Source organism: Beauveria bassiana (genome assembly GCF_000280675.1).
Source record: "Beauveria bassiana ARSEF 2860 unplaced genomic scaffold BBA_S00007, whole genome shotgun sequence".
In the NCBI taxonomy this organism is placed as follows: Eukaryota; Fungi; Ascomycota; class Sordariomycetes; order Hypocreales; family Cordycipitaceae; genus Beauveria; species Beauveria bassiana.
Window position 1 is genome coordinate 280,188 of NW_007930842.1, and position 21,396 is coordinate 301,583.

The following is a 21,396-nucleotide window of genomic DNA, read 5'->3' on the forward strand; positions in this document are numbered from 1 at the left end:
TGATGACCTTAACAAGCTTGTATACGCGGGTACATTCTCCCGCGTCCCCGGACCGGAGGCGGGTTTCCTTACTCCGCTTTCCACGGCTGCACCCCCGCAAGGCGGCCACGGGCCGCCTTGCAATAATGAACCGTTCTGATTTGACAACTTATTGGTAGCGGCTAATCAATGGAGGAACGGGATTGTCTGTCTAAATCTCTCGGCATGCCTTACAACGGACTGACATCTGTCCGCACAGACATAGCCGAGGTTTCCTTTGCTGCTGTGAAGACTATAAGGACAGGAGGACGGGGAATACACCAGACCACGCAAAGCCCATGCTTCTCAAGGGTCCTATACTCTAATCTTTTGTGATTGAAGGGCTGCTGTACTGAGATTCTCTTGTCCGCTCTGACTTGGGAAAACATCCATCACTCGAACTACGACCAATACCCCAACGCCGCTCATTGCCTGCTCCGACCAACAGCGACAAGAACCCTGACAGCCATTCTCCCGTCAGCCATGTCGACGCAAGTCAATCCCAAGGACTCTATGAAGTCGACCTGGCTCCACGGCGACCGGAGCCGGTGGAAGTGGTCGCACAAGCTGCTCGCCGGGCAGCTTACCGCACACCCAGAATACGACATCGACATTCCCGTGCACGCCAAGACGGACCCGATGCCCGTCCTCGCCAGCTGGACGTCGCACGTCTTTGTGCTGCTGCGCGCGCTCGGCACCATGCTCGCTCACCAGGTCCTGCTGCGGGTGACGGGCTGGCGCGCGCTGCCCGCGTGGCTCGTTTTTGGCCTGTACACGGCGGGCGCGCTGAGCATGATGGGCCGGCTGACGACGGCGCTGCGGCGCCTCGGTAAGGAGCACGGCTTCCTCGACGGCGAGCACGCGCGCGACGGCGTACCCGACGTGGGCGTTGACCGCGTCGCCGTCTCCCTCGGCAAGCTGATGCTCGGCCGGCCCGGCCTGACGGTGCTGCTCGCGTACCGCGGTGGTGGTGCCGACGACGCCGTCGCCGTTGCCCCGCTCGACGTCGCGGCCGACCCGGCGTGGTGGGCGTGGCTCGCGGTGCACGCCGGCGTCTACACGCTGGCGCTCGACTTCTTCTTCTACTGGTACCACCGCGCCATGCACGACGTGCCCGCGCTGTGGAAGCTTCACCGCCGACACCACCTGACCAAGCACCCTAACACGATGCTCACCGGCTACGCCGACGACGAGCAGGAACTGGGCGACATGCTCCTCATCCCGCTGCTGACGTACCTGGCGATGCGGGCGGCGTTTGGCGACCGCTTCGACTTTTACCACTGGTGGGTGTGCCAGATGTACGTGCTCTTCACCGAGTCGGCCGGGCACAGCGGCGTGCGCCTGCTGCTGAACCCGCCGTCGACGCTCGACTGGCTCTGGGACCGCTCGGGCCTGGCGCTGGCGGTTGAGGACCACGACATGCACCACCGGCGCGGCAGCAAGAAGAGCTTCAACTACGGCAAGCAGACGCTCGTGTGGGACCACCTGTTTGGCACCGTGTACCCGCGCGAGGAGACGCCGCACGTCGACCGCACAAAAGTGGTGTGGTTTCCTATGATTTAGTCAGATGCCGCACATGGCATGTCCTTGCCTTGTGCCCCGGATAGCCCTGCACGGATGTTAGAGGACGATGAAGGCACGGACGATGTCCGGCAAGCTTATACTCGATCATCGAGACTATGACTGTGAAGCGATTCATGTCTGGCAAAGGAAAGGGGATGCAATGATACCAACACCGTAGAGCAGCCCATGGCTGAATCGAGAGGTTTGCGCTGGGTATTCTCTGGACGGTAAACTCCCATCACGTAACGAGCAAAACGAGCAAAAGTATGTAGCAATTTACTCGCAAGATTTTTCATCTGCCTCAGAGCTCAACGCACTGCTCCGGCGACGGAACGTACCATGTCGCTACGAGACAGCTCCGTAGACAGAACCACGCTGGCAGAGTAGATTGTCGAATTGAGCGCCGAGATTGTGCAAAATTCTTGCTCTCCTTCTCAATAATATGCCGAGCCTGGAAATGTACCCGGCCACATCGACGTGAGTCCGGCATATGCCCGTCGCCTGTCTGCGTAAATGCGGCCGGCTTAGACGGCGGGGGCGAATACGTCGGTTACCGTCTCCTTTGCTAGCCGAGATGAAAGATGCCGCAGTGTATATGATCGCTTCGGCAAGGTATAACGGACTGCAGCTCAAAGGAGCGTGCAGCGCCCTTATAATGCGACGCTTTCCGGTATCCAAAGGAGCGGGGTACCACCCGGTGCTCGTCGTTGACCGTGATTGGCACCCGTGGCGTACGCATGCAGGGTTTTTACCAGCCATGTAGCAGCAGGGCTTACTTGCAGAAGCGAGGATGCAGATTTCAAGGTCCAGACCATGAGGCTCTTTGGTTTATCGATGTCTCTGTGAGCCGTGGTTGTCTTGGCGCGATGAGGAAGGAAGAGCCATTCATCTAGACTACGTACCTGTGCAGGTTCTAGGCAGGCTCCAGTTGTGGCTGGTACCTGCTTGGGTGTTTTTTTGTTTTTTCAAATTCAATTGGTAGTATCCGCGCATCTATAGTCCGTTGAGTCGGCAGTGAAAATTTTCCTCATGCGCAAGAGTAAATTTGGCCACACGGCTAGCGATTTCGCGATGTGTCAGTTGGAACCTTTGTGAATTTGTAATAATAATTGGCTTGGCATTTTGTTTGCACTTTGGAGTGCTTGAATCCGTATTAGCCATGAAAATTTTGAACTACATGTGCGCTATGGCTCCGAGGTATAAGTACGGGCAGCATGACGCTCATGATGTTCGTGGAGGCAACATCAGACACAACAAGTTTTCAAGACTCAGCAGCTATACACCAGTACTTTACGAGTTCAATCATGAAGGTTTGGCTCTACTCGCCCAAAGGAGATGATACATGACCAATTCTAACTATTCTGTTCTTGTTCAGGTCTCATACGTTTTGTCGACGGTCTTCTCCAGCCTATCACTGGTGTCCTCGGCGCCAATCGAAGACACCGATGACAAAATATTCCTGCGATTCGAACCGGTTTGCAACACTGCCAAGTCGCAGCGGATATGTGGCAATGGAGTGGCCAAGTGCCCTCGGCCAGGTTACATTGCATCTTCCGTGCCCCTCTGCCGGACTGACTGCATCTGCGTGGTAATGTGGTCGTGAAGGCGAAGCTGCCAAAGAGGACGAAAAGAAGGGCATTGAGGCAGACGCATGAAGCGTTTTGGATCATGCGAACGAACTACATGGAATCATTGCTAGTCTATTATATTTTTCTTTGGTGTGGTCGCTTGCACATGTGGCCGTGATAACATGCAAAGGGGTAATCAAAAGTTTTGCTCTTTTTTATACAATAAAATGTTGGATGTGACGATTTGGTTCTGTTTCATGCATCCATTCAGAGCAAACGCTTGATTCGTACAGCGAGTTGAATTATGCAATCGACTGCTTGGGTGAATAATTGACAGGAAGATCAAACGTGGACGTCGCTGTAAAACATTCGGTGCGCCTGTAATAACAACAACTAACAATAATATCCAGCAGCCCAGTTTCGCATTCCTGCACAGCCTCAATAGCGGCTGAGCCAATTTGGAATGCCGACAGTGGCTCGGCGCCAAGCAACGATCGGGCAAAGGGCGGCAAGTAGGGGCCAAGCCACTTGGCAAGACGCCGAGAGGGCGATCCGGCGAGGATTGTCGATGATTTCTTCTTGGCGACAAGGCAATGGTTCGCGATGATGATGATGACGGATGCAGTGTTGAGCGGGAAAAGGCAAGTCGATGAAGCCGCCGGGATGCCAGGCACAGCCGACGACCGTACAGATTACAGGAGGTAGAAAGTACCTAGGTACCTAGGTAGGTGCCTTGATTTGATGGGCCGGAGGGTGGAGCACTATTTGCGTTACTAGACGAAGTACTCAGTATAGTGAGGCCTACCAGCAAAGTGAAGCATGCCAAATGATGACGCTCAAATATGGTTTGGGCAAAGCAAACAGAGGTGCAGTACCAACTTATAATGCCCTTCTTCTTGACATCCGTATTCAGAATCAAGTTGATTTCTGACGACCTGTAAATATCCGTTTCTAACAAACAATCACTCGCATTGCTGGGACAGACCCCTGTGTTCGAGTCTCCACTGATACATCTAGTTATCGTTCAAGCCAGCCAACGCTCTCAGCCAACTCGCCCCTGGCTAACGCTCTAACTCGTATACCACCCCCGCCCTTGATTGGCTCCCGCTGCCCTCTGCCACTCAACTATCTGAAGCCCTTGTCCCCTGTCCCAGGCTCTCAGCCCAAGTTCAGGTCCAGGAACCGGATGTTGGCCCTTTCCGAGCGCTACGACTTCCCCCCTCCCACGTCCCCAACTGGCACGACCATCACGTCCAGATTTCATCCTCAATCATCAAACTTTGACCGCTCGCTTTCTCTCGTTTGATCCACTGTCGCATCACAACCCGGCGTCGCTGTTTGCTACTACTCGACGCAAGGAAGACGCTCTCTCCTCCCTTGTCGCTCTTTCTTCTTCAGCCTTGATCACTTGGCAAACCCCCTTGTCAAGTGCCGCGCCACTCACGCCTTGCCGACACAAACACGATTTTTCGCACCCGTCGACCAACAAAAGGCCATCGTCGCAACGCTTGACACCTGCGCACGGTATTACGGTACACTTACCGCCCGCGAATTCGTCGCCCCCGATCCTTAGTCGAGGCTGAGCTTCATGACCATCCTCCAACAAGACCTCTAATCAAAGATATGAAGACGCTTACCACCGCGGCGGCTGCGACGGCGCTGCTGTCGCTCGCTAGCGGCCAGAATACTTATTCCATCGACAGCGACGGTTAGCACACCCCTAAACCCACATGCGCTACCGCCTCTAACGCATGCAGATGCCATCAAGAAGACGGCCTCCCAGATGGCCGAGGACCTGCTCAAGCACTATCACGGAGACGAGCCCGGCCAGGTTCCCGGTATTCTTCCCGGTCCTCCCCCAGCTGGGCCCTACTACTGGTGGATTGGAGGTGCCATGTGGGGGACGCTCATTGATTACTGGCATCTGACCGGCGACACAACCTACAATGACCGAATCATGCAGGCAATGCAGTTCCAGGTCGGCGAGAACAAGGCATACATGCCCAACAACTACACGGCCTCTCTGGGTAACGACGACCAGGGCTTCTGGGGCATGTCGGCCATGCTCGCTGCCGAAGTCAAGTTCCCTGATCCGCCGTCGGACAAGCCCTCATGGCTCGCTCTAGCCCAAGCTGTCTGGAACACGCAGGCCAGTCCTTCCCGACACGACACGGAATGCAACGGTGGTCTTCGATGGCAGATTCCTTTTGCCAATAACGGCTTCGACTACAAGAACTCGATTGCCAATGGCATTTTTTTCAACATGGGCGCCCGCCTGGGCCGTTATACCGGAAACCAGACGTACATAGACTGGGCCGAAAAGACGTTCGACTGGGTCACGGGTGTCGGCTACATTGATCCTCAAACGCATGCCATCTACGATGGTGGCCATGTCGAGCACAACTGCACCGACATTAACAAGGTTGAATTTTCGTACAACAATGCCGTCTTCCTGCAGGGCTGCGCGTACATGTACAACCACACAGACGGAGCGCAAAAGTGGAAGAATTGCGTCGACGGTCTGGTGAAGCACGGTCTGGAACACTTCTTCCCAAAAGAAGACATTGCGTATGAGCCCGCGTGTGAGGGCGTCAAGACGTGCACGACGGACATGTTGTCGTTCAAGGGCTACTTGCACCGGTGGTGGTCGGCGTCGGCACAGATGGCGCCGTACATTGCGGATCAGGTGCTGCCGGTGCTCAGAAAGTCGGCGGCGGCGTGCGTGAAGCAGTGCACGGGAGGCGAGGGTGGCAGACAGTGCGGCTTCTACTGGCAGTCGGGTGCGTGGCAGGCTCCTGACCCGCCCAACTCGGGGGCTAGTCAGCAGATGAATGCCGTGGCGGCTGTGTCTGCGCTCCTGTACCCCAATGCGAAGCCGGCGGTGACGGCCGACACGGGTGGCACATCCAAGAGCGACCCCAACGCGGGCGTGGGCCAGGCCAACGCCTATCACAAGGATCCCAAGCCGATTACAACGGCGGATCGTGCTGGAGCTGGTATTATAACGTTTGTGCTGCTGAGTGCGTCGCTGGGCATGTTTGGCTGGATGAGTGTTGGCATTTAACTTTTCTTCTTTTGTGTTTGGGCAAATAGTCAGCGGATATGGCCCTCTAGATTTGCCATGAACTTTGTATCTTTGATCACTCTCTTTTTCGTTTCATCAGTATATTGGCGTTGCAGGGTCGGGGTTGGAAATCATCAACCAGCTTAATATAGATGTTTGATTGTGCTCTTGTTGAACGTGGATGTGTTGTTAGATGTCACCCATGGCCGTTGTGTAGGTCTGCATCGATAAGGACAGAGAGAAGCAGAATCTGCGAGGTTAGGTAGGCTGCCGATCTGAGTGGAATAGCAATGATCCAGCCACTAGCAAAGACGTTTGCTCGACGGCGCCAAATTTCTTTCCTCAATGGGCAGCCCAGCCCGTTGTGCTTTTCGCCGTGCATTTCACACAGGTCATCTGGCCACGCAAATGCAAGTCCAGGTGGGGGGGTTGCGCCCCAAAGAGTGGGCTTGTGGCTTGCATTCTTCCCCGCGTTTTCTTGGGTTGTCGAAGCGCCAGGAGAAAAAGTTTTTACAGGGGGCGGCGGGGGCATTACAAGGCAGTGATTTGGTCAAGGTTTTTGCGCAGACTTGCTAAATACCAGCCATTGCGTGTCGTGCATGGGAAGATTGAGATTTTAGTATTAAAGAACGGTAGTCTATTGAGAAACGATGCTGAGAGTTTACATTACCAGAGACAGACGAGACAACGTAAGCAATTGTGCATCAGATTATAGCGCAGGCGACCCCTTGTATTTAGCAGGCAAAGCAGGCAAAGCAGCCTCAAGGGAGCGAGCCCCTCTTTTCGGTCTTCTTTTTTTTTAGCGAATTTTCCTCCCCCGCGTGACCCAGCCGCCAGGCCAGCTTGCCAGCTAACAAGAAGTTTTGTTGGCGAATCTTCGTGGTACCTTTCGCTCATGACCTGTTTTCGTCTCCCTTGCTAGGCAGTGGAACGTCAGTTCCGCATTCTAGAACGCGGTGTTAAGCGGTGCCTTGCCAATTGCCTTGTTCCATATGCACAGCCCAAGAAAAAACCTGCAACCGTGTGGTGCCGTTCAGCACTCTGCTTGGACGACGGGCGGCACTTTTTACTCTCCCCCCTTCCCCACCGCCCGCTCTCAGGTTTTTAGCAGAACAGACCCAGCGTCGTGAACCTGGAAACGGAATGGTTGACGGCACGCCAAAAATAAAACGTAATAGCGTAAAAGAACAAATGTGCCCCGAGTCAAGGTACCTGTGGGTGGTGCGTTACAGTGGCGGAATGGTGTGCATGACGGGCTTGTGGTACATGACGGCAGACTCCAGGAGGTGGGGGACTGTTGTTTTATTTTTTTTCCAGCAGGTCATCAGACCTTTTTTTTTTTTTATGGCTTGGCTCGGCAGGCCCCGCTTCAAGGTCAACAGCTACCGTGGGCCGCCCACGACCGTTGTGGCTCGAACAAGTACGCTTCTTAATAAACGACGACGAGTTCCTCTTGCAGAAACACTTATTCTCTTCCTTCTGCTCTCCCACGAACATATCTGCAAGCGTACAGCGTTGACCTATACTATTCAACTCACACATCTTGGACGAGAATCTCGTTTTGTCATCCATCCTTCAGATCTCGACACTCACAACCACCACCACTTACACACACACACAAACACACCTCACGATGCCTTCATCATACGTCCTCACCGGCCGCGGCGGCGCTGGCAACACCCACCGCCTCACATCCACAGCCACCTCTTCCAAACCTGCCACCTCCTCATCCTCCTCTATGCCCGCCATCACCGCTTCAACACCGCGCATCGTTTCCTCGGGCGTCGGCGGCGCCGGCAACATGCGTGCCCTCGACCCCGGCGCGCGCTCCTCGGCCGCCCACGACCTGCAGCTCGACATGCGCCGCGCTGCAGCCCGTGACCGCCATCCCGTTGGCTATGCGGGCCGCGGTGGTGCCGGCAACGCCTACGCCTACGCCGACGACGACGCGGACGGCGCGAGCTTGCTGAGCGCGAGCAGCGCCGCCAGCAGCGTCGCCGAGAGGGCAAAGGGATGGGCGGCACGCGTCAGCGGCAGCTTTTCTCGCTCTTGAGACACCCATCCCCTCCTCTCCCCGTCTAATAAGTTGCACTGGATGCGCTTGCTTCTTGGATCAGAGTTGTCGTTTTGATCCTGTGTCTTTGTAGCGGAAGACGAGCAAAAAAAGAACTATCAAAGCGAGGCTGCATTTGAATCTTTGCAATTTTTTTTTTTCTTTACGACCAACATACGACTGTTTATCATGAAACATGTCTGCAAACTCTCACAATTCTGTATATTTCAGCACAAGGCGTTTCGGGCTCGGGAAACCAAAAGTCTACTTGTTCATTTACACACACACACATACATACATACACACACGCATAGGTGCAAACAACGAGCGGAGGGCATGGAACTTGGTCAGTGGAGTCGGGCTCCAGTAGCACGCAAAGCGCACTCACACTGTTGCCATTGTCCAGACCATAACCCAAATCACTTTTTTTTTTGCAATATTAATATCAATTCTCAATGGCGTCATTTTACGCCAAGTAACAACTTTCTTTACCTTTCAATGTGAATTGTATCTACGCATAGTCGCAATTTTCGCCATGAGCACTTGGCCACCCACTCACACAGTCAGTCACATTGATTCACAGCCTCGCCGCTTACAACTCAGGGTATCGTATTATTCTTCCTTTGCCAAAACAAAAAGACCACGCCCTCGTCTTGTTTTGCTCCATGCCTTCTAAATGTACAGTTATGTCTGATTGTCCAATGCATGCTTGCTTCCATGCACTGCCCATGTCCCCCGCGCTGGAGGAGGGAGAAAATCCTCTTCACGCAACCTGACACGGAAGAGCCCTCTTCCTCTTTACGTAAACTTGGTGTGAATAATATCGGGATTCTCGTGCCAGTCGTCAATGCTCACCCACATCTGCTCCCAGTCAGTACAGTCCAAAACAAACGGCAAGTGCGGTTGCGTACCTTGCGAAACGTGCTTAGGCCGGCCAGAATGCTGCCGCCAATCCACGTCGAGTACTTGCGCTCCGGCGGCGCGAAAATCTTGATCCGCATGTCCTTCACCGCCAGCTTCTGCAGCTCCGTCAGCAGACGGTCGCCGAACCCCTTGGTCAGCGTGCTGCCCCCTGACAGCACAATATTGCTGTACAGAGACTTGCGCAGGTCCAGGTCCGTCCGGTTGATGGCGTCCACCACGATCTGGTGCACGCCAGGGTACTCTAGCCCGATAATCTCGGGGTCGAACAGAATCTCCGGCGCTCGAAATCGTTCAGCCCCAATCTAGCCCCTGTCAGTCTCTCTGCATCATAATCATTGCACACCCCGCATCCACCTACCTTGAGCTTGTGCCCGTCGGGCAGTGTATATTCGGCATACTTCGAGTCGTTGGCCTTGACGCCCAGCCACTCGCGCTCCTCTTTTCTCGGGTCCGGCGCAATGTACGACACCGTCTCCTTAATCAACCGCACCACCTCCTTCTCCGCGCTCGTGTGAAATACGTAGCCGCTCTTGCGCAACAGCGTCTGCAGGTACTCCGTCACGTCGCGGCCCGCCACGTCGATACGGCGAATACTGCTCGGCATCGCGAACCCCTCGTACACCGGCACCGCGTGCGACACCCCGTCGCCAGCGTCCAGCACGATGCCCGTCGTACGTCCGCTTGCGTACAGCGACAGAACCGCCTGGATCGATGTGTGCAGCGCCGGCACGTTGAACGTCTCGAATAAGATCTGCGCCGCCGTGTCGCGGTTGCTTCTGGGGTTCAAAGGGGGTTCTGTGAGAAGGACGGGGTGCTGCTGCCTGTTAGCAATCTGCCATTGCCATTTGTTCATTTGCCAGTCCACACACCTCTTCGCTTAGCGTCTTGAGCCCCTCGCCGTAAACGTACTCCCATATCCGCTCCATGTCGTCCCAGTCCGTCACGATGCCGTGCTCCAGCGGATAGTGAATCTTGAGCAACCCTCGCAAGTCGGTTGCTGCCTTTTGCCCGATAAACACGTCACCCTCCAGGGCGCCCGCTAGCACGCGCAGGTGTTTTGGCCGCCCAACCCACGAGGGGAACACGCACTTTGGCAGATCTTCGCCCGCAAAGCCCGCTCTTATCGTGCCTGACCCATTATCCAGCACAATAGGTGCATTGTGTAAAATCTCCGTCATTTTGTCGTCGTTTCTGTCGTGTGCCAGTCCCCGGAGTCCCTCTGCCACTTCGCTGGGTCTGCCAGCAGAGCTAGTTCTCAGAGCTAATCCCGCCTTCTCAGGAACTTGACAGCCCACTTACAGCCAACAGCTGTGTGTAAACCTGCAATGGTTGTCGCAAATGCTAATAGTCGCAAATGTCGTTCCAAGGGCGTTGTGGTAAATTCGTTTTTTCCTTCCGGGGATTGTCTCGTCTCTTGGTCAATGGTGACCTATGGCATGCCAGGGGAGCTTCCCACCCAAGAGCCACTTGCGTTGGCGTTGGGGCCCATTGGCTACGGTCCGCCCCTTCAGGAGGTCTTGCATGTCACACATCACGTGCACCTCTCCCCAGATGGCGCGCCTTAGGCACGAACCACTTAAACCTGGCTCGCGTCGATGCGCGTCTCTCCCTTGTCGAACCGCGTCGACGACGTGCCGACAGCGTTTTGCATAGTCTCGACCTCGAACCCTGCATCACGGCCAAAAGAACTATTAACGCCCGGACAGACTGGATCCCAAATTTGACATCGTCTGCCAACAGCATCGTTATTTGCCATTGTCATCTCGACTCAACGCCGGCAGCTCTCAGCTGGCTCGCGCCGTTGTTCGATTCCCTCACCTTTCCAGCATCTGCATAGTGCCTGCCATAACCCTGTTGCGACGACAAAATGGTCAAGGCTGCACCGCCAGCTCCCACTGGTCCGGGCATATACAGTGCCACATACAGTGGTGTGAGTACATTCTGACCTGTCTGCTGGTGCAGTCGGTCTCCTCTCAGAGCATCAAATACCTGGCGTCCCTGCCGCGAACATCGCTAATTGTCCATCCAGATCCCCGTCTACGAATATCAATTCGGACTTGAATTCAAGGAACATGTTATGCGAAGGAGACATGATGACTGGATCAATGCCACCCACATCTTGAAAGCCGCTGGCTTCGACAAGCCTGCTCGAACGAGAATTTTGGAGCGCGACGTTCAGAAGGACGTGCATGAGAAGATTCAGGGTGGTTACGGCAAATATCAAGGTCAGTGCTAGACATATGGCATCATGGACGCTACTCACGCGAAACAGGAACCTGGATTCCCCTTGAAAGCGGCGAGGCCCTTGCTCATCGACACAGCGCATACGACCGCCTGCGGCCCATTTTCGAATATGTCCCCGGCAACGAGAGCCCTCCTCCCGCTCCTCGGCATGCCAGTAAACCCAAACAGCCCAAAGTGAAACCTCCGCTACCAAAATGGGGTGCCAGTAAGCCCAGCAAGTCCCATTGCGAAGCTTCAGCTGACATTCTAGGCACTGTCCCCATGCGCGATGACTATGAGAATACCGACGCAGTGATGGCTGAAGACGATACGCCTGATAACCTCACCATAGCCTCGGCATCTTATATGGCGGAGGAGGATCGCTACGACCTGGCACACATATCTACCGGCCACAGAAAGCGCAAGAGAGAAGAGCATTTGAATGATCTCACGGAACAACAGCATGCCATGTATGGCGACGAGCTTCTGGACTATTTCTTACTCTCCAGGAATGAGCAACCTGCAGTGAAGCCTGATCCTCCGCCGAACTTTCAGCCCAATTGGCTCATTGACGCCGAGAACCACACTGCTCTGCATTGGGCCTGCGCCATGGGCGATGTCGATGTCGTTCGGCAGCTCAAAAAGTTCAATGCCGGTATTGCAGTCAAGAACGTTCGCGGGGAGACCCCATTTATGCGATCCGTCAATTTTACCAACTGCTATGAGAAGCAGACATTCCCTGCCGTCATGAAGGAGCTTCTTGATACTGTCGAAGCCCGAGACAATTCTGGATGCACCGTTATTCACCACGCGGCGGTCATGAAGAATGGTCGTGTATTCAGCCCATCATGTTCACGCTACTACCTGGACATTATTCTCAATCGTCTGCAGGAGACCATGGAACAAAGCGCTTTCCAGCAGCTGCTCGATGTACAAGACAGTGACGGTAACACTGCTCTACATCTGGCAACCCAAAGAAATGCACGCAAGTGCATTCGAGCCCTGCTCGGTCGCAACGCATCATCTGACATCCCCAACCATGAAGGCGTTCGAGCTGAGGATCTCATTGCGGAGCTTAATGCTTCCAAGAAGGAGCGTGGGCCACAGCGCTCCTCATCGCCATATGCTCCTGATTCCCAAAGGCACGCATCCTTCAAGGACGTGTTCGCCGAAAAGCCTTCCAAGAAGAAAACTCATATCTTCAAGTCTGCTGCTGCAACCACCGTAAAGTCTCGCATCGCTCCTCTAATTGAGGAGAAGTTTTCGGACTTGGCCGAGAGCTACGACGAGGAGTGGAATGAGAAGAATAAAGCGGAAACGGAAGCCCAGCGTATACTCAACAACACACAGGCGGAGCTCCATGCTGCCCATCAGCAAATCGCCGAGCTAGAGCAGCAACTAGAACCCGACGACGTCGCCACCAAAATTATGAATGAGGCCAACCTCGCCAAACACCAGGTCCTGTCGCTCATTACCCACCAAAACCGCCTGCATATCTCGCAGGCCGTCGACGGCGAGCTGACTCGCATCAATGGCGACGGCGGCCAGGATGAGTCGTACGAGGAGCGCCTCAGCTTAGCCCGCCAGCTTAGCCACATGCTCGCGGAGCAGCGCATGGCCGAGACGGAATACGTCGACGCCCTCAGCATGGTCGGCGTCGGCGACAAGATTGAAAAATACCGCAAGCTGCTCAAGCGCTGTCTGGATCCCAAGGACGGCGAGAGCTTTGACAATAACCTAGACAGTATCATTGAGTTGATGGAGGAGGAACGCGACTTGCAAGACAGAGACGGCTCGACGGCGGCGCCAGAGCCCATGGACATTGCCGTAGGCATGTAAACTGCACGGATGCGGTTTCTTGTTTCTTGGTGTTTCTATACTAAAATATGGCGAGTTCTATATACCAGCAGACGTTATTCGGTCTTGTATCTCGGGCAGTCTTTTTCTGATGGGTGGATTCTTGACTTGCGGCGTTGGAAGGAATAATTTGGGAGGTTTAGCCGATAGGCGCAGTGCAATGGGACCCATGATTTGTCTTTTGTTCCAATTACAATTACCGGCGTGTTGAAACGATACGCCCTTTAGGTATCTGATTAATGAGTTGAAGGGTGAAAATTTGACCGTTCAATGCTCTGACTCGTGCCGTCGTGGGGACGTCCCGTCCTCTGTTCCGCCGTGGAGTCTGGAGAGAGTGGCGGCGCTGGCTGAAAGCTGGGCTGTTCCTCCCTCATAATAAATCTAAAACACGCAAGAGGGTAAATATTTGTCCACCTCATTCCCCCTACCTCTGCGGGCAGTCTGCGAACCATTTCGATTCCCACATCAGCCTTCTGCGTGTAGTATGGGGTGCCGATAAGTAGTCCCACGATTAACCCAACCTTCTGGCGGCCAATGCGCAAACAGCCATTCGCAGGCATGATGCTCGGAAAATCGATTCATACCAGCGATGTTTGCGGTCATGATTGATTGCGACAATATTTTGAATTGGATATCGAGGCCCTGTGCTTGCAACCAATAGAATCCGTTGTTGATCTGGTCTCAGGCTGCAGGTCTTGATAATGGCCTTGTTCGTAGTTATAGCGAGACTATTCGGAAGAAGTCGATGAGACGTCTGGATTGAGCTTACGACCGTGTATACCAAAGTATCCGCTCGTAGCCAAATGCAGAGTGTCTAAACACCAGCACGTTGCTCGTGTTGGTTCCGATACGAAAGGTTGCAGTGACGTTTTACAAGTTTTCGTTTGATTACCGCAGCGCCTAATGCTCACCTCTTATTTGAAATGGCCTGATGTCCAGCACTTCTATGGGGGTTTTAGTGTCTTACGCCATGAGACGACGTCACCATTTCGCACCTTGGAGAGCTCGGCCGCCGGAAGCACCGGGTAGGAGTTGACTCGGGAGGCAAAGAGCCAACACGATTTCCCTCTCCACGACTTATACCCAGTGGAGGATGTCGATGGATGAGGTCACGTTGGGAAAAGAAAAATTACACTTGGATACTTGTGCTGCTGAATTCAACTACATGGTCTCTGATGTGTGTCAGCTATAGGTTGTGTTCCTGCGCCCCATCATTTGAATCGGGAGCGATATGGTAGGAGGTGTGGCTTCATTGATAGGTACCAAAAGTTTCGCTAGCATATTGACTACCTGGCTCGATAGCTTCTCTCACGATAATGAAATCGGCACGCAAGCTAACTCGAGAACAAGTCTGGAGATCTGCAGGTCCGCGACGAACATGACGACTAGCGTGCTTGCATAAACGTGTTGGACGGCGGGGACGACTGGCACTCTCCCGTCGCGCGGGGCACGGGAGTGTAAAACTGAAACGGTATTGGAGCAAAAGAAGAAGTCATCAAAGGCATTTTGGAGCAGGTGCCATTGTCAGTCAATGCTGCCTGCCAGATGACCTGCTTGGCCAAAGCGGACGCTTATAGACAGGCTTTCCATAATAGTCTCCTCCCAACGAAAGGTCCGCAAGAAAGGCTCAATGGCCATAGTTAGCAGTTATACCTATGGACCAAGTATCGCTGTGACCTATACATGAATTAGAAGACCGACAGCATTGACACAGAACCACATGGACTGCAATGCGAAGCAAGTCAGCTTTTGCGCCGGACCAAGTGCCACGCAAAGGTCGCAATCGAGGCGCTCGAGCGAAGCAAAGAACGAGCTGAGCGTAATAAATAAGGGCACAAAAGTCTGCTTGAGAGATTATTCTGGTTCGTGTAATGCTGTAGCGGCGCCCTCATTGGCCAATGCATCTTCGTTGATCAAGAGGAGCCGGCCGTTGGCAGCTGGCAAGCCAACAGCGAGAGTGGTCAATGCGCATCGCCTTTTCCGGCAGCAATCAAGCAGTCGCCATGTTTCCCGATTCCTCAGCCCATGCTATTCTCATCATCAATCTTGGAGGATGGGTCATCTCGCCATTGCAGTCATGGGATTTAAAGTTTGGTCAGGTATTGGCAGGGACCGCTGGTCGCCTCTCAGCCTGCATTGTTCTTCTAGAAGACGCTCGAGCCAGGCGCAATTTTTGCCGCTCCTCCACCTGGACGTCAAGGGGGCGTGTGTGGACAGAAGACTCGAGACTCTTTCATCGTCTGATCCATCAATACCATCTGCACGAAAACGGCGACTGGGTCAAGGTATTCCCGAGTGAGGCTTATATCTGACATTTTATTATAATATTCACTGATATTTCTTTAGCACTCCCGCCCACCCTGATCGCGCTGCCGCGAAGCTTTCAATCTTCACCCCCTGCCTGTAGCCGACTCAGCTGGTCAGGGTTGTGTGGCGTCGGCGATCTGCGGTCCTGTCTGCTGTCGACGCAAGTGCATACATGGGCTTTGTTTTAGTGGTTTCAGTGGCCTGCCTGTCACCGATTTCACTGTTCATTCACAGGGCACTAACAAGCTGGCTGCCAACTGCGGAAGGTTGTCCCGAAAGCGCATGGCAAGTCTCGAAGCTCTGTTATGAAAAAACCCTTGGGGTGTGTGGGCGTGTGCATACGACATCTCTTTGTTTCCTGCTAATATACCAAAAAACCCTCTGCTTCTTTTATTAGTAGCCTCAACGTGCGCTTGCCACGCGCACTGCAAGGTTTTCGACAGCCCTTCTTTTCATCTGCTCCGGACCTTCGACTCCCCCGAGCCATTTCGGTCGCCTTCATCGAGTGCTCTTTCTCAACAGAACTAGCACACCGCTGCCCTGCCGAACTGGCGCCCATGTTATCCGAACGTAGCGGCCTGCAAGTGTAGACGGGCACTCGATAGTGGCACGGAAAGACACGCTGCAGGTTTCACAGACAATGGGGGCGTTGCGGGCAAAACCTAGCTGATAAGAAGACAACAGAGGTGAGAATGTCGGCCTGCATTCTTGCGGTCTTCTTGTGACTTACTTTCACACTGGCGCCCATCGACCAGTCGCAGCGGCTTGCTCCGGCATGGTCACCCCACCCAGCGTCATTTTCAGCTACCGTCCTCGCTGCAGGTCGCGCCACATGTACTCCGTACACACGACACACGACGGAAACCAACTTGAAGGTTTTGTTCGCAGCTTGATCATCGGGTTTGCAGCTAGCTTGCCTCTGCATGCTTGCGAATCCAGCCACTGCACTGCATTCCGCTGCAGGCTGCTGCACAGTCTCGCGCGACGGAAAGCCTGCTTTGAAACCGCTTCCGCTGCTGGCATGCCCTGTCCGCTCCGGCGCCGGAGATCGAATCTGCATTGATTGCCCCAGTATCGCAGCGCATGGTGCTGTGGCTGCATCTGCAAGGCTTGCGTGGCATATTGCTGCGTAAGAAGTGATGTTCAAAGTTTTGGTCACTTGCGCACACTGCATGGATCATCCATTATGCTAATAATAAAGGCGGCGACAAAGCTCGTTCGCCTATGGCTATCTCGCTAAGAGAAACATGCATTGAGCAGACAATGGCACTCTAGTTACGATCACCGGCCAGCACAACGGATCATGCAAGTCTTAAAAAATGGGGCTTGGCGTTTGCGCTACAAGCTCGAGTCAAATCTAATAAGTGCGCAGTAGCGGGAAAACAACAGCAAGCCTTAACCGGCCGATCCGCGCCCGCGTGGTGAGAACAGGAATCGACGAATCGAGTCATGTTTTCTCATGCTGTTGATGAGGTGGCCATCTCACGGCCTAACTAGAGCTTCGTCATCGATGAGATGAACGTAGCGTCTCTTATCGAGACGATACGGTCCAAATCAACTCAGTCTTGCGAAATCGCAGGGCCACCTGCTGACCATTGTCCGTGCAGTAGTTAGTTATGACTTGACAAGACTCGATTACCCGTCGTATAGCCTGTGGCCGCAACAGCGAGTAAAAGGCGAAACTCGTGTGCCCCTCGCTCCACAAGGCTGCGCGACATGCGCCAAAGCGATTGGTCGATGCGCTCTAGGCTGTGGTCAGTCGACGCATGTACAGGGTCAGTAGCTCTACCGCTTGTTCACTTCAGCTGAACTTGCCACCCAAGGGAACTTTGCAACGGTCTGGTGCGAATCGCATTGGGCAGCCCTCTAGTTTTCGTTGGTGCTCACACCCCGGGACGCAGGTTTTTGATCTAGGTGTGAAACTTACGCTACCGGGTGCAAAGGCCGACTTGTAGGATGGATGGATGGCCCCCAAGATTGCTACCCAACAAGCAGGCAAGCATGATCCGAGCCTCACTGCCTGCCTGCCTGCCGCGAGTTACGCAGTTGAGATTCGCGACTGGCCCGATCACCACGAAACTGCTTGCTACTACGGATAGCTAGTCACCATGCGAGTCAGCTGCCCGTTTCCATTGCGAAGAGCCACGGCGGCCTGCATCACTTTGACGACATCCGCCGCTGAAAACAGGGATGTCTCCTGCACAAGGTCCCAATAATCACCCTACTAGCGGAGGTGCTCTGTTGCAAGCGACAGCTCAGTTCCAGCTCAAAATCTAATATCTGTGGTCTTATGCCTGGAGCAGTGGTGCTGGTGCGTGTGCCAGTCAACCGATGTGCCACAGTCAAGCAGTGTGCCACCAGTGCACCAGTGAGTCTCACAACATCTGGCTTTTACTAGCTTGGCCTAACTATGCCGCCGTCTACCGGACACCTGAATACTGACCCGCAAGCAGGTTGGATAGACTGAGCTGCCTGCAGCATGGCAAACTGGCAAGCTGGCAAGCTGGGCCTTGTCTAGCTTCAATCTCTTGGGGCAGCGTGCTGCTGAACAGTGGCTCCAGAGCCGGAAGTTGTTACTGCCACCCCACCTTGGCGACCAGCTGTCAACCGTGTGTTGCTGGCTCAGCTGAACCCCATTTGCCTTTGCTTCGAATTTAGTTTTAGCGCGCCGCGCCATGCCATCAAGTGCGGAATGGTTTGGTCGCAAGATTCATGTAGCTCCATTTCTGTCAAATCGCCCAAATCATACTACCCTGGGAGCCGCCCATGCAAGATATATATTCATGTAGCACCCCATGCGTGGAGCCCTGTCTCGAATCCGACTCTATCTTTTGCGAATCACTCACTGCCTTTTGCTCGAATTGGAATAGCAGCGACTTGGCTTATGCGCATGCGACTCGGCTCGTCGACAGTTACGAAAACGCCCACTGATCTACAGCATATTCCTTCAAGGTCCGGCAGAAAACAATACAAAACATTCATCACCATACGATTTCGAGCCGTGGATTGATTCTCCTCGCGACCAAAAACCAGTCGACCAGCGCAGCGCAACTTCAAGCACAGCCAGCGGATCCGCACATCAGCACGCACGACACCCCACCATCGAAACTGCTTCGCCCAGCGCAGCCGGGTAATAGTGTTGGACCTACAGGCCAACACTGCGACATTACCCCTGCAGTTCCTGCAGCTGGTTTTCTGCTTGCCATCTGTGCATACCCCGGCTCAGCGTTGTGTCCAGAAATAGCTGGCGCGTTATAAGATGGCGGGTACGAGTCGCGATGACTTATACAGAGGCCAGTCAGGCAGCCTGCGCTTTTTCTTTAACCCGAAGCAGCCCACTGAGATTGCCATACTGACTGGCCTCGCCGTTCTGTGCTTTCTATTATTTGTTCGATTCTGCCTACAGCGCGGGGTTGCTTGGCGACACATGTGCCGAGCGCGTCACTTACAGGACACATCCTCTACGCAAGAACAGACAGAGCCAGCACCGCCCACAACTGACAAGATGCAACTTAAGTCTCGTTGTTACGGTTGCCCGAAAATCGCAGAGCAGCGCAGCAGCAGCGACGATAACACCTCCATGTCTCTTTCTACCATGCGCGTAGGGCGCCAGCAAAGACTCTTTTCCACGAGACTGCCACCTGCACCTCCACTGACACCACCCAAACTCAGCACTACCGTCTTTGCCTGTGTCGAGGACGTGGATGGTTTCATCAGCCAACCTAATCCAGACTACATGTCGGAGACGTTGTCGGTTCACTTTCAGAATGATCAGCCTACTCGGCTGACCAGTTCTTACACCAAGGCGGCTACAATTGGTGCGCCCGGTGAGGGTGCTGCATCCCTGCAACAACTCGCATCACCGCCTGCCGGGTCACAAAATCCAGGACAACCTCAAGTGAATGAAGCACCCCGTCGCAACGTGGACGTCAAAGGCGAAATCATCTCTCTCGTCAACGAAGACGGCGAGGGCTGGACTCGCCACACGCGCGTTTACGGTGGCGGAGTATGTCTAGCCTGCGCAGCGTCAGGTGGACACGAAGGTGGATTTTACGGCGCCACAGTGACACCCGAGGAAATGCAGCTCTGATTTGACAGGAGCTACTTTTCTTGGGGAAAAAGTTTTTTTTTGTATTTTTTTTTTTTCCTTGGGGTGCGATCTGCAGTTGCGGCGGTATCTTTGACGGCAGAGAGGGATCGCCGTGGCACGGTCGCAACTGTGCGCATCGAGTGAGGGAAGAGCATCAAGGCAAATCACGGCGTTATTTTTGGGCTGAACAGCCATTGGATTATTTTATGATGATGACGACGATTTCTTGAATTTCTTTAACAAGATTGATACAGCGCAAGAGACGGCCGCATTGGGTTGAAAGCACTATGCATACTTGGGCTCGGCGACGGCCTTTTCTTTTCTCGAGCGGTTCATGATATACCACACACACAAGTATATACTTTTGTCTGCTTAGAGCAGAATCATTCTGATGACAAAATTGAACACTATTTCATCTTGTACTTGATATTTCTTCGTGTCTAGGCAGCCATTGATATTGATATGCCACTCTGCGAGTACACGTCACTGCGCCTTGAAAGACCCGAATAGGAAGTTGGGGCGGAAGGCGCCTGATGGCTGCCGTGGCTTGGGGGCCGCTCAGCCAGAAAGATGAATGGCTGTGAGAGGAACCACAATCCCTGTTTTGCGATGAGAGAGATGTCCAGGCTGTCGTTTTGGCTAACACGAGTGCATTTTCGAGAGCTCGAGGGGGATGGTGGCCGAGTTGCGGCGCATTCTGCACGACGCCTTTGAAAGGGCACGAGAAGTGAATATCGTTTATACACTCTTTTTTCTTTCCATGGAAGTCAGTCCCAAGTCTATTCGACGAGATTTGTATCATTTTTTTCTTCTTCTTTGATATATGCAAGACAAAGCACGTATTATTGGCTGACACTCCATTGTAAGAGCTGCCTCAACTCAAAAAAAAAGGAAAAAATAGAGGGAGGGGAGCAAATAAGTGACAACCAAGTTGAGATGATATCTTTTTTACGCGATGCAACGTGTTCCTTCCCCCCACTTCCCTTTTGCAAAGGATTTCCCATCCGCGTTGCGCACCTATTCATTCCCGTTTTGTCGTCCCCCCCCCCTTCCCGGAAGGCATGATGATCGGTGACAGAGGCAGCAGCGCCCCCCCCCACGCAGTTTGTTGACAGGTGATTTATCGCATTTCCAATTTAGGCAAGTCTGTTCGGGGAAGAAGAGTCGGGCAGTGACAACGGCTTTTTTTTTTTTTGCCTTGCGTCAGAACTCTGGCGGGACATGTCCGAATGGGAGGGGGGTGGTGTCTAGGTTCAGCCCTGCCACAGAAAAGAGGCTGAGAGGCTCTTGAGTTGAGATTGGGTGATGTCGCTGCCGGCAGTTGGCAAGCGAAGAAGAAGGAGGGTGGGGGTGCCAGGGAGTACAGATAAGGCATAGAGAATTAACTTGATGGTCCTCGTGATCAAATGTTGTGGAATCAACTTATCCATAGAGCCATGCACTTCGGGATGAGATATCGGGTGATGACCACGTTCCCGTGTTCTTGTCCGCAGTGTGAGGCAAATAGGAATCATTCAACGTGGTCTAAAGAAAAAACAGGTCAATTCTATTTCGTCGCGCTGTTCTCAATATCGAAGCAAAATCGCTGGCAATTTCTCAACCCCAATTCCTCTCCTCCTTTGTGGTGCTGGTTACGTTCGGCGCGCGCTCGCAGGTTTGACGAACCGAAAGACGTGGTATAAAGTAGTGAGTAAGAGACAACCTACCTATGATCTAAACTATTGCTTAC

General features: G+C 53.6%; 6 protein-coding genes across 6 annotated transcripts; 5 read left to right on the forward strand and 1 right to left on the reverse strand.

Moving 5' to 3' along the window:
- Nucleotides 1-501: 501 nt before the first annotated feature.
- Nucleotides 502-1,581, forward strand: BBA_03308 (fatty acid hydroxylase superfamily protein; the record flags this gene model as incomplete). Its single annotated transcript, XM_008598405.1, has 1 exon — nt 502-1,581. One exon carries the CDS (start codon nt 502-504, stop codon nt 1,579-1,581), a length of 1,080 nt encoding a protein of 359 aa, XP_008596627.1.
- A 3,191-nt stretch (nt 1,582-4,772) lies between these two features.
- BBA_03309 (glycoside hydrolase family 76) lies at nt 4,773-6,213 on the forward strand (the record flags this gene model as incomplete). The annotated part of the gene is made up of 2 exons (XM_008598406.1): nt 4,773-4,857; nt 4,907-6,213. 2 exons carry the CDS (start codon nt 4,773-4,775, stop codon nt 6,211-6,213), a joined length of 1,392 nt encoding a protein of 463 aa, XP_008596628.1.
- A 1,633-nt stretch (nt 6,214-7,846) lies between these two features.
- BBA_03310 (uncharacterized protein) lies at nt 7,847-8,266 on the forward strand (the record flags this gene model as incomplete). Its single annotated transcript, XM_008598407.1, has 1 exon — nt 7,847-8,266. The coding sequence occupies one exon, from the start codon at nt 7,847-7,849 to the stop codon at nt 8,264-8,266; it is 420 nt and encodes a 139-aa protein (XP_008596629.1).
- Nucleotides 8,267-9,064: 798 nt separating this feature from the next.
- Nucleotides 9,065-10,368, reverse strand: BBA_03311 (Actin-related protein, ARP1 class; the record flags this gene model as incomplete). Its single annotated transcript, XM_008598408.1, has 4 exons — nt 9,065-9,127; nt 9,178-9,492; nt 9,549-10,004; nt 10,060-10,368. 4 exons carry the CDS (start codon nt 10,366-10,368, stop codon nt 9,065-9,067), a joined length of 1,143 nt encoding a protein of 380 aa, XP_008596630.1.
- A 689-nt stretch (nt 10,369-11,057) lies between these two features.
- BBA_03312 (transcription factor MBP1) lies at nt 11,058-13,252 on the forward strand (the record flags this gene model as incomplete). The annotated part of the gene is made up of 3 exons (XM_008598409.1): nt 11,058-11,120; nt 11,220-11,415; nt 11,463-13,252. The coding sequence occupies 3 exons, from the start codon at nt 11,058-11,060 to the stop codon at nt 13,250-13,252; spliced, it is 2,049 nt and encodes a 682-aa protein (XP_008596631.1).
- Nucleotides 13,253-19,157: 5,905 nt separating this feature from the next.
- BBA_03313 (uncharacterized protein) lies at nt 19,158-19,667 on the forward strand (the record flags this gene model as incomplete). Its single annotated transcript, XM_008598410.1, has 1 exon — nt 19,158-19,667. The coding sequence occupies one exon, from the start codon at nt 19,158-19,160 to the stop codon at nt 19,665-19,667; it is 510 nt and encodes a 169-aa protein (XP_008596632.1).
- Between the last annotated feature and the right edge of the window lie 1,729 nt (nt 19,668-21,396).